General features: G+C 42.9%; 1 protein-coding gene across 1 annotated transcript in view; it reads right to left on the minus strand.

Annotated features, from left to right (window-relative positions):
- cdh2 (cadherin 2, type 1, N-cadherin (neuronal)) overlaps nucleotides 1-5,700 on the minus strand; it is a 75,390-nt gene extending 69,690 nt beyond the window's left edge. The window contains exons 1-2 of the mRNA XM_029707779.1: nucleotides 5,356-5,700; nucleotides 2,728-2,866 (exon numbers count right to left, since the gene is read on the minus strand). Of these exons, the coding sequence (XP_029563639.1) occupies nucleotides 2,728-2,866; nucleotides 5,356-5,403 (187 nt within the window). The 5' untranslated portion in view covers nucleotides 5,404-5,700. The remainder of the gene's footprint in view (nucleotides 1-2,727; nucleotides 2,867-5,355) is intronic.
- Between the last annotated feature and the right edge of the window lie 7,233 nt (nucleotides 5,701-12,933).

The following is a 12,933-nucleotide window of genomic DNA, read 5'->3' on the forward strand; positions in this document are numbered from 1 at the left end:
CCTCTCTCCTTCCCTAAACCCATTTAATTGCTCCACCCCTCATCCTAGCCCCTCTCCTCCCCTAAACCCATTTAATTGCTCCACCCCTCATCCTAGCCCCTCTCCTCCCCTAAACCCATTTAATTGCTCCACCCCTCATCCTAGCCCCTCTCCTCCCCTAAACCCTTTCGTCGCTCCACCCCTCATCCTAGCCCCTCTCCTCCCCTAAACCCTTTCGTCGCTCCACCCCTCATCCTAGCCCCTCTCCTCCCCTAAACCCTTTCGTCGCTCCACCCCTCATCCTAGCCCCTCTCTCCTCCCCTAAACCCATTTAATTGCTCCACCCCTCATCCTAGCCCCTCTCTCCTCCCCTAAACCCTTTCGTCGCTCCACCCCTCATCCTAGCCCCTCTCCTCCCCTAAACCCTTTCGTCGCTCCACCCCTCATCCTAGCCCCTCTCTACCCCTAAACCCATTTAATTGCTCCACCCCTCATCCTAGCCCCTCTCTACCCCTAAACCCATTTAATTGCTCCACCCCTCATCCTAGCCCCTCTCCTCCCCTAAACCCATTTAATTGCTCCACCCCTCATCCTAGCCCCTCTCCTCCCCTAAACCCTTTCATCCCCGCTCCTTATGATTTAAATGATGTCTCCTCTCCATCCCTTCATTAATAATTGACTCTCTTCCTCCTGCTCCAATTAAATAATTAACTAAGCCTCCAGCTGTCTATACCCCAGGGCAGTCTGTCTGTGACCCTCTATATGTCTGTCGGTCTCTGTCACTCTCTCTGTGTGTGTGTGAGTGAAATTCTTTCCCATATTTTGGACTGCTGTGTGTGTGTGTGTGTGTGTGTGTGTGTGTGTGTGTGTGTGTGTGTGTGTGTGTGTGTGTGTGTGTGTGTGTGTGTGTGTGTGTGTGTGTGTGTGTGTGTGTGTGTGTACATACGGTTTCAAAGCTACCGGTAAGTTACCGAAACATTCAGTCATTTTAGTAATTAACTGAAAATCTTTGGCAATCTATCATAACTTTGGTCATTTATACTTGAATAACTTGTTAAAAATGTATTGATATATACTATTCCTTTTTTCTATCTGTGTCCATACTGTCCATGAGTTTCTAGTAGACAGATCATGGTTAAAGAGAAAATAGCGTAGTTAATGACAAAAGCATCTAATCATCAATGGAATGATTTAACTCAACTCTTCCAACTACAGACTTTTCTTCACAGCTGCCACCAGTTCGACGCCATAACATTGACAGCAAATACATATTGACATAGTCAAATAAATAAACACCAATGTTATTCACTAAGTTGGCAGTTTATACTTAGGATAATATTTTACAGCTTTTTCATTCTATTTTTTATTTTTTATAATTGTATTGAATTATTTAATATATTTGACATGTGATAAGGCCACACAGAGGGCCAGAGATAATTACAGACACCTGTGATAATCTGAAGTACCCAAAAGGGCCACTATAAAATCCTTGAAAGATAACAAAATTCTTGCAGTTTACTGGTAAGTTTAAGTAATATACCCTCCCTTTGCAACCCAATGTGTACAACACCTAATGGCTAATGTCCTGATACAAAGAACAGAGGAAGTGAATCAGCAGGACAATCAAAAAATAATTACATCGTAACACACACACACATATACACACAAACACACAAACACTCACTCACTAAATCCAGTCAGACTGTGGTATGTCATGGCCTGGTGTGAAATTCTTATTGGAGAGATGGGAAAGGGGGATGTTCTTTCTCTCTATCTCTCTCCCTCACCCAGACCCCCCCTGTCTCTCAATTCAATTTCAATTTAAGGGCTTTATTGGCATGGAAACATGTTTACATTGCCAAAGCAAGTGAAATAGATAATAAACAAAAGTGAACTAAAAATATATATTTTTTACTCTCTCTCCCTCTCTAGCTCCCTCTCTCTCCCTATCTATCTCTCTCCCTCCCTCTTTGTGTTTACCATAGTTTCCTGTCAGATCACTACCTTGCAAGAATTTGACAGCTTCACAGGAGTCAATGAAATGTAAATAAACCAAATAGCCAACAGACTAGAGACTAGAAAAGGACATCTAGCACAATAAACTGTGAATTAACCATCCTGAACACACAGACTCACAGCTAGGTCTGCCTCAGTATGCCTCTGGCACTATCAACCGCACAGCGCACAGCTTAGTAACACTCATTCACACACACGCACCCCGAGTGGATCACAGACAGAGGTCATTGATCAGAAGATGGATATAGGCTGGCCAGATCAATCTCATTGATCACACACTGTTTCATCAGCATGTGGTGTGTGTGTGTGGGGAAACACCCAATATGTGTGTGTGTGTGTGTGTGTGTGTGTGTGTGTGTGTGTGTGTCAATGAGTGTGTGTGGGGAAACACCCACTGTGTGTGTGTGTGTGTCAATGAGTGTGTGTGGGGAAACACCCACTGTGTGTGTGACGAGGTAGACGGTTTCAGCCCCTCCACCACTCTGCCCCGACCCTCACACTGTCTCCCTGATACTCACCTAATCCTCCCCCTCCCTCCGTGTTCATAAGGAAAAACTCCTCCATACTGTTGTGCAGACTCTACCCACTGACTAAGTGTGTGTGTGTGTGTGTGTGTGTGTGTGTGTGTGTGTGTGTGTGTGTGTGTGTGTGTGTGTGTGTGTGTGCATTTGACGTGTGTATCTGTGTGTGCTTATGTGTTCACACAGACAGGTGTTTGTGTGTGAGACGTACCGGTGAGGAGTGCTTGTCCCTCTCTCAGCTCCTCGTCCACGGCAATACTGTACTCCTCCTGGGAGAACCCTTGTGTGCACGGCAACGACCCCTGCCTGCGTGGCAACGACCCCACGGCCCCTCCGCCATGCACAGCAACCTGGAAAACAGAGCATTAGAACTGAAGGGTGTGATCTACAATAATCAATATAATCCTAGAGGGGTTACACCTACTTTAAAATGTATGCACTCATTGCACTATAAACTGCTTTGGAAAAAGTATCTGCTGAGTAGCTTATATTAGTAGAGGTAACAACAATGTAATAACCACTAAGAAATATCATGATAGGCAAGACAAGAGACATATTAACCAGCTTCAAATGCAATATAATATAGACTGCATAAAAGAGACATATTCTAAATGTAATATAACAACATATAGGACTATATCTGTGTCAAATAAGAGCAACAATGATGGCACATTAGGACGGGCCCTGCTCAGTGGCAGAGACAGAAGGCCACCTCTCTATGCCCCTCTCCCTGCCCCCTACCCGATCCCCTCCCCCCTCACAGAGCAGCACAATGGCATATGTCACTCAGGCAGGTGATTAGAGTAATAAGGGTAAGGGTTAGCGGGTAGCATGATTGGCCTGTCGACATCCCAAATGGCACCCTATTCCTTATAGTGCTTTACTTTTGACCAGGGTGCCATTTGGGATCCAGACCCTGCTACTACAGAACTTCAGAAAGTAAACACACCCTCCACCTTCACCCTCGTGGTGATCACAGATCTGACATGGCTATATACAGGTGATCCAGACCCTGCTACTACAGAACTTCAGAAAGTAAACACACCCTCCACCTTCACCCTCCTGGTGATCACAGATCTGACATGGCTATATACAGGTGAAAGCTATGTATTAGAAACTATTGCTTGCTTTCACCTATAAGATGGTTTTCAGATCAGTCATTAGTTCAGGGGAGATATGAAGGAATAGGGTATTTCAGAAGTATTCAAGCATCGGTGTGAGAGCACAGGATTACATGTGGAGAGGGATCCAAGACCAATCCAACAACATTATAGATCGGTGTATGTGATTGTGTCAAAAACCTGTAACCCTTCCATGTGAACTTACTCATTCAATTCTAATCAATTCTAATCTGCAAATTCTCTGCAATCACTCTATTTATTTGCTTCTCAGTTGTTTATCTTACTTTCCAACATAAAACGTCTCTAGACATGTTTCAAATACCTATACTGTGCTAAATGAATACATTAACACAAGGAATATGCACAACCAAACGGGTTGGGTAGCTTATTGAACATGCTTTGAGGGGATGGGGGTAGCTTTCGAGACAAACCCGGTGAATAAATATGAGTTACAATCCCACAGTGTTTACTGGCACTGACATAACCGCGAGCTGAAATATAGTCAACTATAGCCTACACGATAGGCTTTATAAATCTGTTCAGTCAGTGTACTCCTCATTTAACAACGCGATAGGCATGAGCAATCTGTCCAGCGTCCTCATTTCACAACGTGTTAGCGAAGCGCACACTAATTCAACATTCAACAACATCCACCCAGCTCGGGTGACTGACCACGGCTTTGTTGTCGGCATGGGACTGACCCTAACCCGATATGTTAGGGTTTACTCGGGTCATCTGTAATTCTGATATAGGTTAGCAAATTAGGTTATGGTGTAGCCAACGGACCAGAAAACAATAGGCTATCCATGTGCGTGTGTGCGTTCGTGTGTGTGTGAACCATTAGCATCGCTAAAAACCATTCATCTGATCTGACTTGTGTTGCGGCAACGGGCGATTGTCCCGCGGCTACTTTAATGTCCGTAAATTGTTACAGTTGTTGGTGAGCCGTAGCCTGCACATCCGATTCAGTCCATGGGTTCAACTCCAGCCTGGTAACGCGTCTACAAAAGTCCCAAATAGCCAGAACAGCATCCCATATAGGCGTAGCCTATATATTCTGAATTATGGGAGAATACAGAGCAGACAAATGTGTCCCTCTGGCAAAAACTGGTTGAATCAACGTTGTTATACGTCATTTCAACAACAAAAATTAAATGCGACGATGTTGAACGTTGAACGTGGAAAGCTGATTGGATTTGCTAAAAGTCATCAATTTAAGGGAATAGCGTCTTTTTTCACCCAACGTTTAACCTAAATCCAATGGCATTGTGCCATGTTTTGGTTGATTTCACGTTAGTTGACAACTCAACCAAATGTAAATCAAAATTAGACGCCGAACTGTGACCTCTGTGCCCAGTGGGGTAGCTCGATTATGAAACTCGGTAAATACCTACCATCATCAGAGAGCAGTTCAAACTTCAAGTGTAGGCTACTATAACAAATAGGCTACCCTATCACTGCAAGCTCGCGTGCTAAACCGATTTTCTTATTACAAGCACGGATACATTTTAGCATAACGAAATCCTCAAATAGGCAACGTTTGAGCGTAATTCTAATGCATAGTCTAAAATCAATATAAGCCAACGACCTAATATCGAGGCAATGTAGAGGGAAATAAACAGTATATCCCCGCAGACTGAGTCAAAGAGAGCCAACTCATCAGACCACGTCCCACCACCACACACACCACTCCGACTACCAACACAGCGGTTTCTTACCTGCACAGATGAAAGAAGCATCAATAGAGCGCCCGCAGTAAGAAACATGATACAAATTCCTTTTTCGAATGCGTTGTGAAAAGTCCCTCTTTCTTCGCGGTCCAATTTCAGAATGCCCACTAGGAAACGGGCGACAGCTGCATGTAGAAGGCAGCCTCTTCTCTCTCCTCTCCGTCCCTGCTCTGTTCTGTGCTATGCTGCTGATCGAAGCGCTCTCTTGACTGGTACTGAGGCTGAATGACTGACTACCAGTCGGAGCGACCAACAACACGGGCCTCAGTGTCTCTACCTAGCGGACAACATCAAATATGGAAGGAATCACACAAAAAGGCATTTCTATCCCACGTTTTCCTGTCTCCCCTCTCCGGTTAGAGAATGACAGACCACGCCCCTTCTGTATAACAAAATGAGAGTCCTCATCATTATCCCTACTAGTGTTGTCACAATACCATAACTTTGACTTCGATACCGATACCATCACGATACTCAATAGCACCATACTAAATAGCAAATAAATGGTATATTAGCCAAAGTGACAGAATGGCACTTGATCCAGAGAGATAAACTCAGCTACTACTCTGTTCAATCAAATCCCCCACCCCAAATTGGCGTGTACACATATTTTGCATATGTTATCGCAGGTGCAGCAAAATGCTTATGTTTCTAGCTCCAACCATCCAGTAATACCTAACAATACAAAACATTTTCTATAGGAATGACTTATTGAGCTTGATAAACAATCTGTTTCCCTTCAATTTGAGATTATTTTATTTTACTGATCAAACACATTTTCATAGAAGTACCTTATTTGATCAAGTGTGCACTGTCTCTTTAACCAGTAATTACATTATTCAGGAGGCAAGAGGGGGTAGCCCTTAAGAGCCCAATAGACAGTGTAGGTGTCATAATACCAATAAAACCGGTAAAAACCTGTAATGGTTCCAGTCGTTTTTTCCCCATTCATTTTTGCATCTGGGATTTTAGAACTACTTTATAATAAGGTCTGTGTTTCGTGTAGGCTTATCCTGACCTGACATTTTGATGGACATGTAATTCTCTCTCGTACAAGGTGAGTTTTATCAGTATATTAGCCTCAATTTAGTCAAATTCAAAATGCTAATTAGTAACAGAGGAGACCTCAGCAAGACTACAAATTCCTGCAGGAAGCTCCTGCACGTCATCTCTTACCGATACTCCCAGCAGCTGTTCACAACCCGAGTGGGGGACTTTGTCCATTCCATAAATTTTTTCCGGCTCCTTTCTGTCTTAGCTAGTCACTGACTACACTATTTCACCTTAATTTAACCAGGTAGTCTAGTTGAGAACAAGTTCTCATTTACAACTACGACCTGGCCAAGATAAAGCACAGCAGTTCGACACATACAACAACACAGAGTTACACATGGAATAAACAAACATACAGTCAATAGTACAGTAGAAAAAAGAAAAATCTATATTCAGTGAGTGGAAATGAGGTAAGATAAGGGAGGTAAGACAATAAATAGACCATGGTGGCGAAGTAATTACAATATAGCAATTAGACACTGGAATGGTAGATGTGCAGAAGATGAATGTGCAAGTAGAGATACTGGGGTGCAAAGGAGCAAGATAAATAAATAAATACAGTATGGGGATGAGGTAGTTGGATGGGCTGTTTACAGATGGGCTATGTACAGGTACAGTGTTCTGTGAGCTTCTCTGGCAGCTGCTGCTTAAAGCTAGTGAGGGAGATATGGGTCTCCAGCTTCAGTGATTTTTGCAGATCGTTCCAGTCATTGGCAGCAGAGAACTGGAAGGAAAGGCGACCAAAGGAGGAATTGGCTTTGGGGGTTACCAGTGAGATATACCTGCTAGAGCGCGTGCTACGGGTGGGTGCTGCTATCGTGACCAGTGAGCTGAGATAAGGCAGGGCTTTACCTAGCAGAGACTTGTAGATGACCTGGAGCCAGTGGGTTCGGCGATGAGTATGAAGCGATGGCCAGCCAACGAGAGCGTACATGTTGCAGTGGTGGGTAATATATGGGGCTAATGTCAGTCTCATCTGAACATCGTAAAATCTTGGTTATCTGCATGAACCCATCCTTTTCTATGAATCATCCATACCCAAATTTGCTCAATTATTTATTCAGTAACTAATTAAACAATGACTGAATATACAATACATAATAACATTATACAGTAAATACCGTCCCTAGTGGACTAAACAAAAACAGTTTGGTTATACCACGATAGATTCAGAGAGGAAAGAGGGGAGAGGAGGGGGGGTTGGAAGGAAGTCTAAGGACAGACATGGGAAGCTATTCTCACATAAATACATATGCCACTAACGATCGCTCGTTTGGAGAAAGGTAATGCATTGTATTTACGTGAAGCTGGCTTCGATAGTTGAGCTGGTGGTGTGAGGCTCTGTTTTGCCCAGTCGAGGTCGCCATTGTCATTTGTAGATTCTTCTGGGTCGTCGTGGAGTGAGATGTTGTGGTTTCTGCGTCGGTCAATGTTCTTACTAGATTTGCTACCTTTCCAGTTGCAGTCTGTTAGGCTGTAATCTAGGACTCACTTCTTCTTATAGTTTATAGATCAATAGTTCAGAGTTCATACCATTTAACGTGTGGAGCAAGCTCTCACGTTGTCTGGCTGGTTGAGTTGAAATTAGACTTAGCCCTTTTTAAAAGTTTTTGACAAATCCTCACGGTATTTGGAACTGAGGTGACTTTTCTTCACGGGGGCTTTTATTCTAGAGTGGAAAAGGGGTTGGTTCATCATTTCCAAACAATGTCTGTTCACTTGGCCATGTCCACTGGCTGGAAACGAGTTACCATTAAAACAAACACTTTTTAATTTGAGAAGACTTAAATCACATTGTAATCTTTTCAAAAGTATTCTTATACTTAGTCAAACACTTTATCCAACCTTTAGATGAAAGCCTCATAATTGACGACCTGGTATTAACAGAGTTAGGGTAATGTGGCTGTATTGTCTTTCATGAGGTCACAAAAATGAAACAAAACTGACAGGGTTGTAGCTGGTTTCCACATTCTCTAAATTAGGAATAACGTTTAATTCTCCGATTTGGGGAGGTAGGAGTATTTTCCTTTGTCTTACAGTGAAACTCTTTCTCTATATACTGCATGATCAAGGAGAGAAGAGTCTGCACAGAATTTATGATGTGGTTGTTAAAGTCATAAAACTGCCCCCTCCTAACAGGAGAGGGGGGGTTCACATCTCTGCTAGTGGGCTAGCATCATGTCATGAGTAAGACCTTTAAAACCTCTTACATCTAGATGTTCCGCTAGTGGAACACCACTCCAATATCCAATGATAGGGCGTGGCGCGAAATACAAACTCCTCGAAAATCCGAAAACTTCAATTTTTCAAACATATGACTATTTTACACCATTTTAAAGACAATTTTAAAGACAAGACTCTCCGGGAAAAAAAACGTACCCAATATAATCTGGTTAATACTCCTGCCCAGTAACTAGAATATGCATATAATTTGATTTGGATAGATAACACCCTAAAGTTTCTAAAACTGTTTGAATGGTGTCTGTGAGTATAACAGAACTCATATGGCAGGCCAAAACCTGAGAAGATTCCAAACAGGAAGCGCCCTCTCTGACCATTTCTTGGCCTTCTTTGTTATCTCTATCCAAAACAAAGGATCTCTGCTGTAACGTGACATTTTCTAAGGCTCCCATAGGCTCTCAGAAGGCGCCAGAACGTTGAATGATGACTCTGCTGTCCCAGGCTGAAAAACAGTAGCGCATTTGGATAGTGGTCGATCTGAGAACAATGAGACGGGCGCGCGTGTGCACGTGAAGAGTACATTTTACTTTCTCAGTCTTTGAACGAAAACAACGACTCCCGGTCGGAATATTATCGCTATTTTACGAGAAAAATCGCATAAAAATTGATTTTAAACAGCGTTTGACATGCTTCGAAGTACGGTAATGGAATATTTTGAAAATTTTTGTCACGAAACTTGCTGGGCGCGTCACCCTTCGTTACCCTTCGGATAGTGTCTTGAACGCATAAACAAAACGCCGCTATTTGGATATAACTATGGATTATTTTGAACCAAACCAATATTTGTTATTGAAGTAGAAGTCCTGGGAGTGCATTCTGACGAAGAACAGCAAAGGTAATCCAATTTTCTTATAGTAAATCTGAGTTTGGTGAGTACCAAACTTGGTGGGTGTCAAAATAGCTAGCCTGTGATGGCCGGGCTATCTACTCAGAATATTGCAAAATGTGCTTTCACCGAAAAGCTATTTTAAAATCGGACATAGCGATTGCATAAAGGAGTTCTGTATCTATAATTCTTAAAATAATTGTTATGTTTTTTGTGAACATTTATCGTGAGTAATTTAGTAAATTCACAGGAAGTCGTTCTGCCGCCTTCAACGTTCTGCCGCCTTCTCAGAGCCTATGGGAGCCCTAGGAAGTGTCACGTTACAGCAGAGATCCTCAGTTTTCAATAAAGAGAGTGTAGAAGGCCAAGAAATGGTCAGAGAGGGCACTTCCTGTAAGGAATCTTCTCAGGTTTTGGCCTGCCATATGAGTTCTGTTATACTCACAGACACCATTCAAACAGTTTTAGAAACCTTGGAGTGTTTTCTATCCAAAGCTAATAATTATATGCATATTCTAGTTTCTGGGCAGGAGTTTTTTTTATCCGGCCGTGAAAATACTGCCCCCTATCCATAACAAGTTAAACTTGATAACTGGAACCCCATCAGAAGCTAGCCAGCTAACTAGCTACTAGCTAGCTACTAGCTATTTGTCATTGCTAGCCATGGCTAGCTGTCTTCACCTTTAGCTCACACACCTGCCAGTCTGCACAGCGCGATATCAACCCAGAGCAAATCAGACTGCTTTTCTCTACCACATCACCGGACTCCTGCAGCAAGCTCTGGACCATTACACCGGATCATCGCCGCTAGCTAGCTGCAACCAAGTGGCTACAACACCTCTTTTGCCAATTGGCCTGGACCCTTTATTGTCAACACGGAGCCCCGCCGATCCATCACAACTGATCTGGTCGATGTGGTTTCAACAGGCTTTTCCGTTGCGATGTCTCCGAAGACCCATCTGCTATCCCCGTCCTGCTAGATTTCTGAACGCCATGTCTCCCACTCGCCTAGCGTAGTAGCGACTACCAAACAGCTCCCTAACTCACCTATTGCTGCTCATATGATCACTCGGCTACACAGCTAAAGCCTGCTGGATTGTTCACTAACACAGTATCTCATTGTGTTTATCTGTCTGCCCCAGTCTCGAAATCAGGTCCTGTGTGTATCTAACTGACCCTCTCTGCCCGTTCATTGCCATTTACCCGTTGTTGTCTTAGCTCTCCTGATCAACACCTGTGATTGCTTTATGCCTCTCTCTAATGTCAATGTTTATTTTTTAATTTTACCTTTATTTAACTAGGCAAGTCAGTTAACTGCCTTGTTCAGGGGCAGAACGACAGACTTTTACCTTGTCAGCTCAGGGATTCGATCTTGCAACCTTTCGATTACTAGTCCAACACTCTAATCACTAGCCTACTTGCTGCCCCATGTAGCCTAGTGCCTTGTCTACTGCTGTTTCGGTTAGTTCTTATTGTTTTATTTCACTGTAGAGCCCCCAGTCCCGATCAACATGCCTTAGATAGCTCTTTCGTCCCACCCCACACACATGCAGAGACCTCACCTGGCTTAACTGGTGCCTCCCGAGATGCAACCCCTCTCATCGTCACTCAATGCCTAGGTTTACCTCCACTGTACTTACATCCTACCATACCCATGTCTGTACATTATGCCCTGAATCTATTCTACCACGCCCAGAAATCTGCTCCTTCTATTCTCTGTTCCCAATGCACTAGTCGTCCAGTTCTTATAGCTTTTAGTCGTACCCTTTTCCTACTCCTCCTCTGTTGCTCTGGTGATGTAGAGGTTAACCCAGGCCCTGTAGCCCCAGTACTACACCTATTCCCCAGGTGCTATCATTTGTTGAATTCTGTAACCGTAAAAGCCTTGGTGTCACGCATGTTAACATCAGAAGCCTACTCCCTAAATTTGTCTTATTCACTGCTTCAGAACATTCCACCAACCCTGATGTCCAAGCTGTGTCTGAATCCTGGCTTAGGAAGGCCACCAAAAATGTGAAATTTCCATCCCCAACTAAAACATTTTCCATCAAGATAGAACTGCCAAAGGGGGTGGAGTTGCAATCTACTGCAGAGATAGCCTGCAGAGTTCTGTCAAACTATCCAGGTCTGTGCCCAAACAGTTCGAGCTTCTACCTTTGGAAATCCAACTTTCCAGAGTAGGTCTCTCACTGTTGCTACTTGTTATAGACCCCCTTCAGCCCCCAGCTGTGCCCTGGACTTCATTTGTGAATTGATTGCCCCCCATCTATCTTCAGAGTTCGTACTGTTAGGTGACTTAAAATGGCTGCTTCGGGATAGGGTCTATTTTTCTCAATATCCGCCTGACTGACGTGACCAAAGTAAACTGCCTGTTACTCAGGCCCAGAAGCCAGGATATGCATATAATTGGTAGCATTGGATAGAAAACACTTTGAAGTTTGTAGAAATATTAACATTATGTATGAGACTATAACACAATTGATATGGCAGGCAAAAATCCAAAGAAAAACCAACCTGAATTTTTTTTTAGCTCCCAGGTTCTTCTAATGGAAAGCTATAGGTTCTTTGTAATTCAAGCTCCCAGATTGCAATTCCTATGGCTTCCACTAGATGTCAACAGTTCATTGTTTCAGGCTTGTTTCTTCAAAAACTAGCAAGAATTTTGAGTTTTTGTACAAAGAGTTCTGATACAATATCAGTCTGTTGGCGCACGACGAAGAGGACACGCGCTTACTAATTTTACTTTTCTATTGAACATATTTCTTTCCTTATGAGAAATGATAGTTTATTTACATTTTAGGATACCTGAGGATTACATTGAAACGTAATTTGACTTGTTTGAACAAAGTTTAGCGGTAGCTTTTTTGGACTCCTTTGTCTGAATGTTGAACAAGTGGATTACTGAAATCGATGGCGCCAACTAAACAGACTTTTTGGGATATAAAGAAGGATTCTATCTAACAAAATGACCATTCAGGTAGCTGGGACCCTTGGGATTGCAAACAGAGGAAGCTCTTCAAAGTAAGTAATTTATTTAATCGCTATTTGTGATTTTATGAACCCTGTACTGGTTGAAAAATATGTTGATGTGGGGCGCCGTACTCAAACAATTGCATATGCTTTCGCTGTAAATCGTACAATGCAGTAAGATTAACAAGTATTTAAGCTTTTAAACGATATAAGATACTTGCATGTTCATTGTCATGACGTTGGCCTGTGGGTAAGGTTTATGATCCCCCCCATAAATACCTTTCTCCCTTCCCTCTCTCTCTGACTCTACTGAAGGACTCTTGAATAGCCTTTGTTAAACATAGAGAGTCTGGGAACATCAACCAAGTGGGGGGAAAGGAACCATATTTCGGTAATAGAACCAGTTGAAAATATGCATTGGTACTTAATGAATACGATGGCAGTTCGGTTGAGACATTATGACTGATGACAGGACG

Source organism: Salmo trutta, chromosome 22 (assembly GCF_901001165.1).
Source record: "Salmo trutta chromosome 22, fSalTru1.1, whole genome shotgun sequence".
NCBI lineage: Eukaryota > Metazoa > Chordata > Actinopteri > Salmoniformes > Salmonidae > Salmo > Salmo trutta.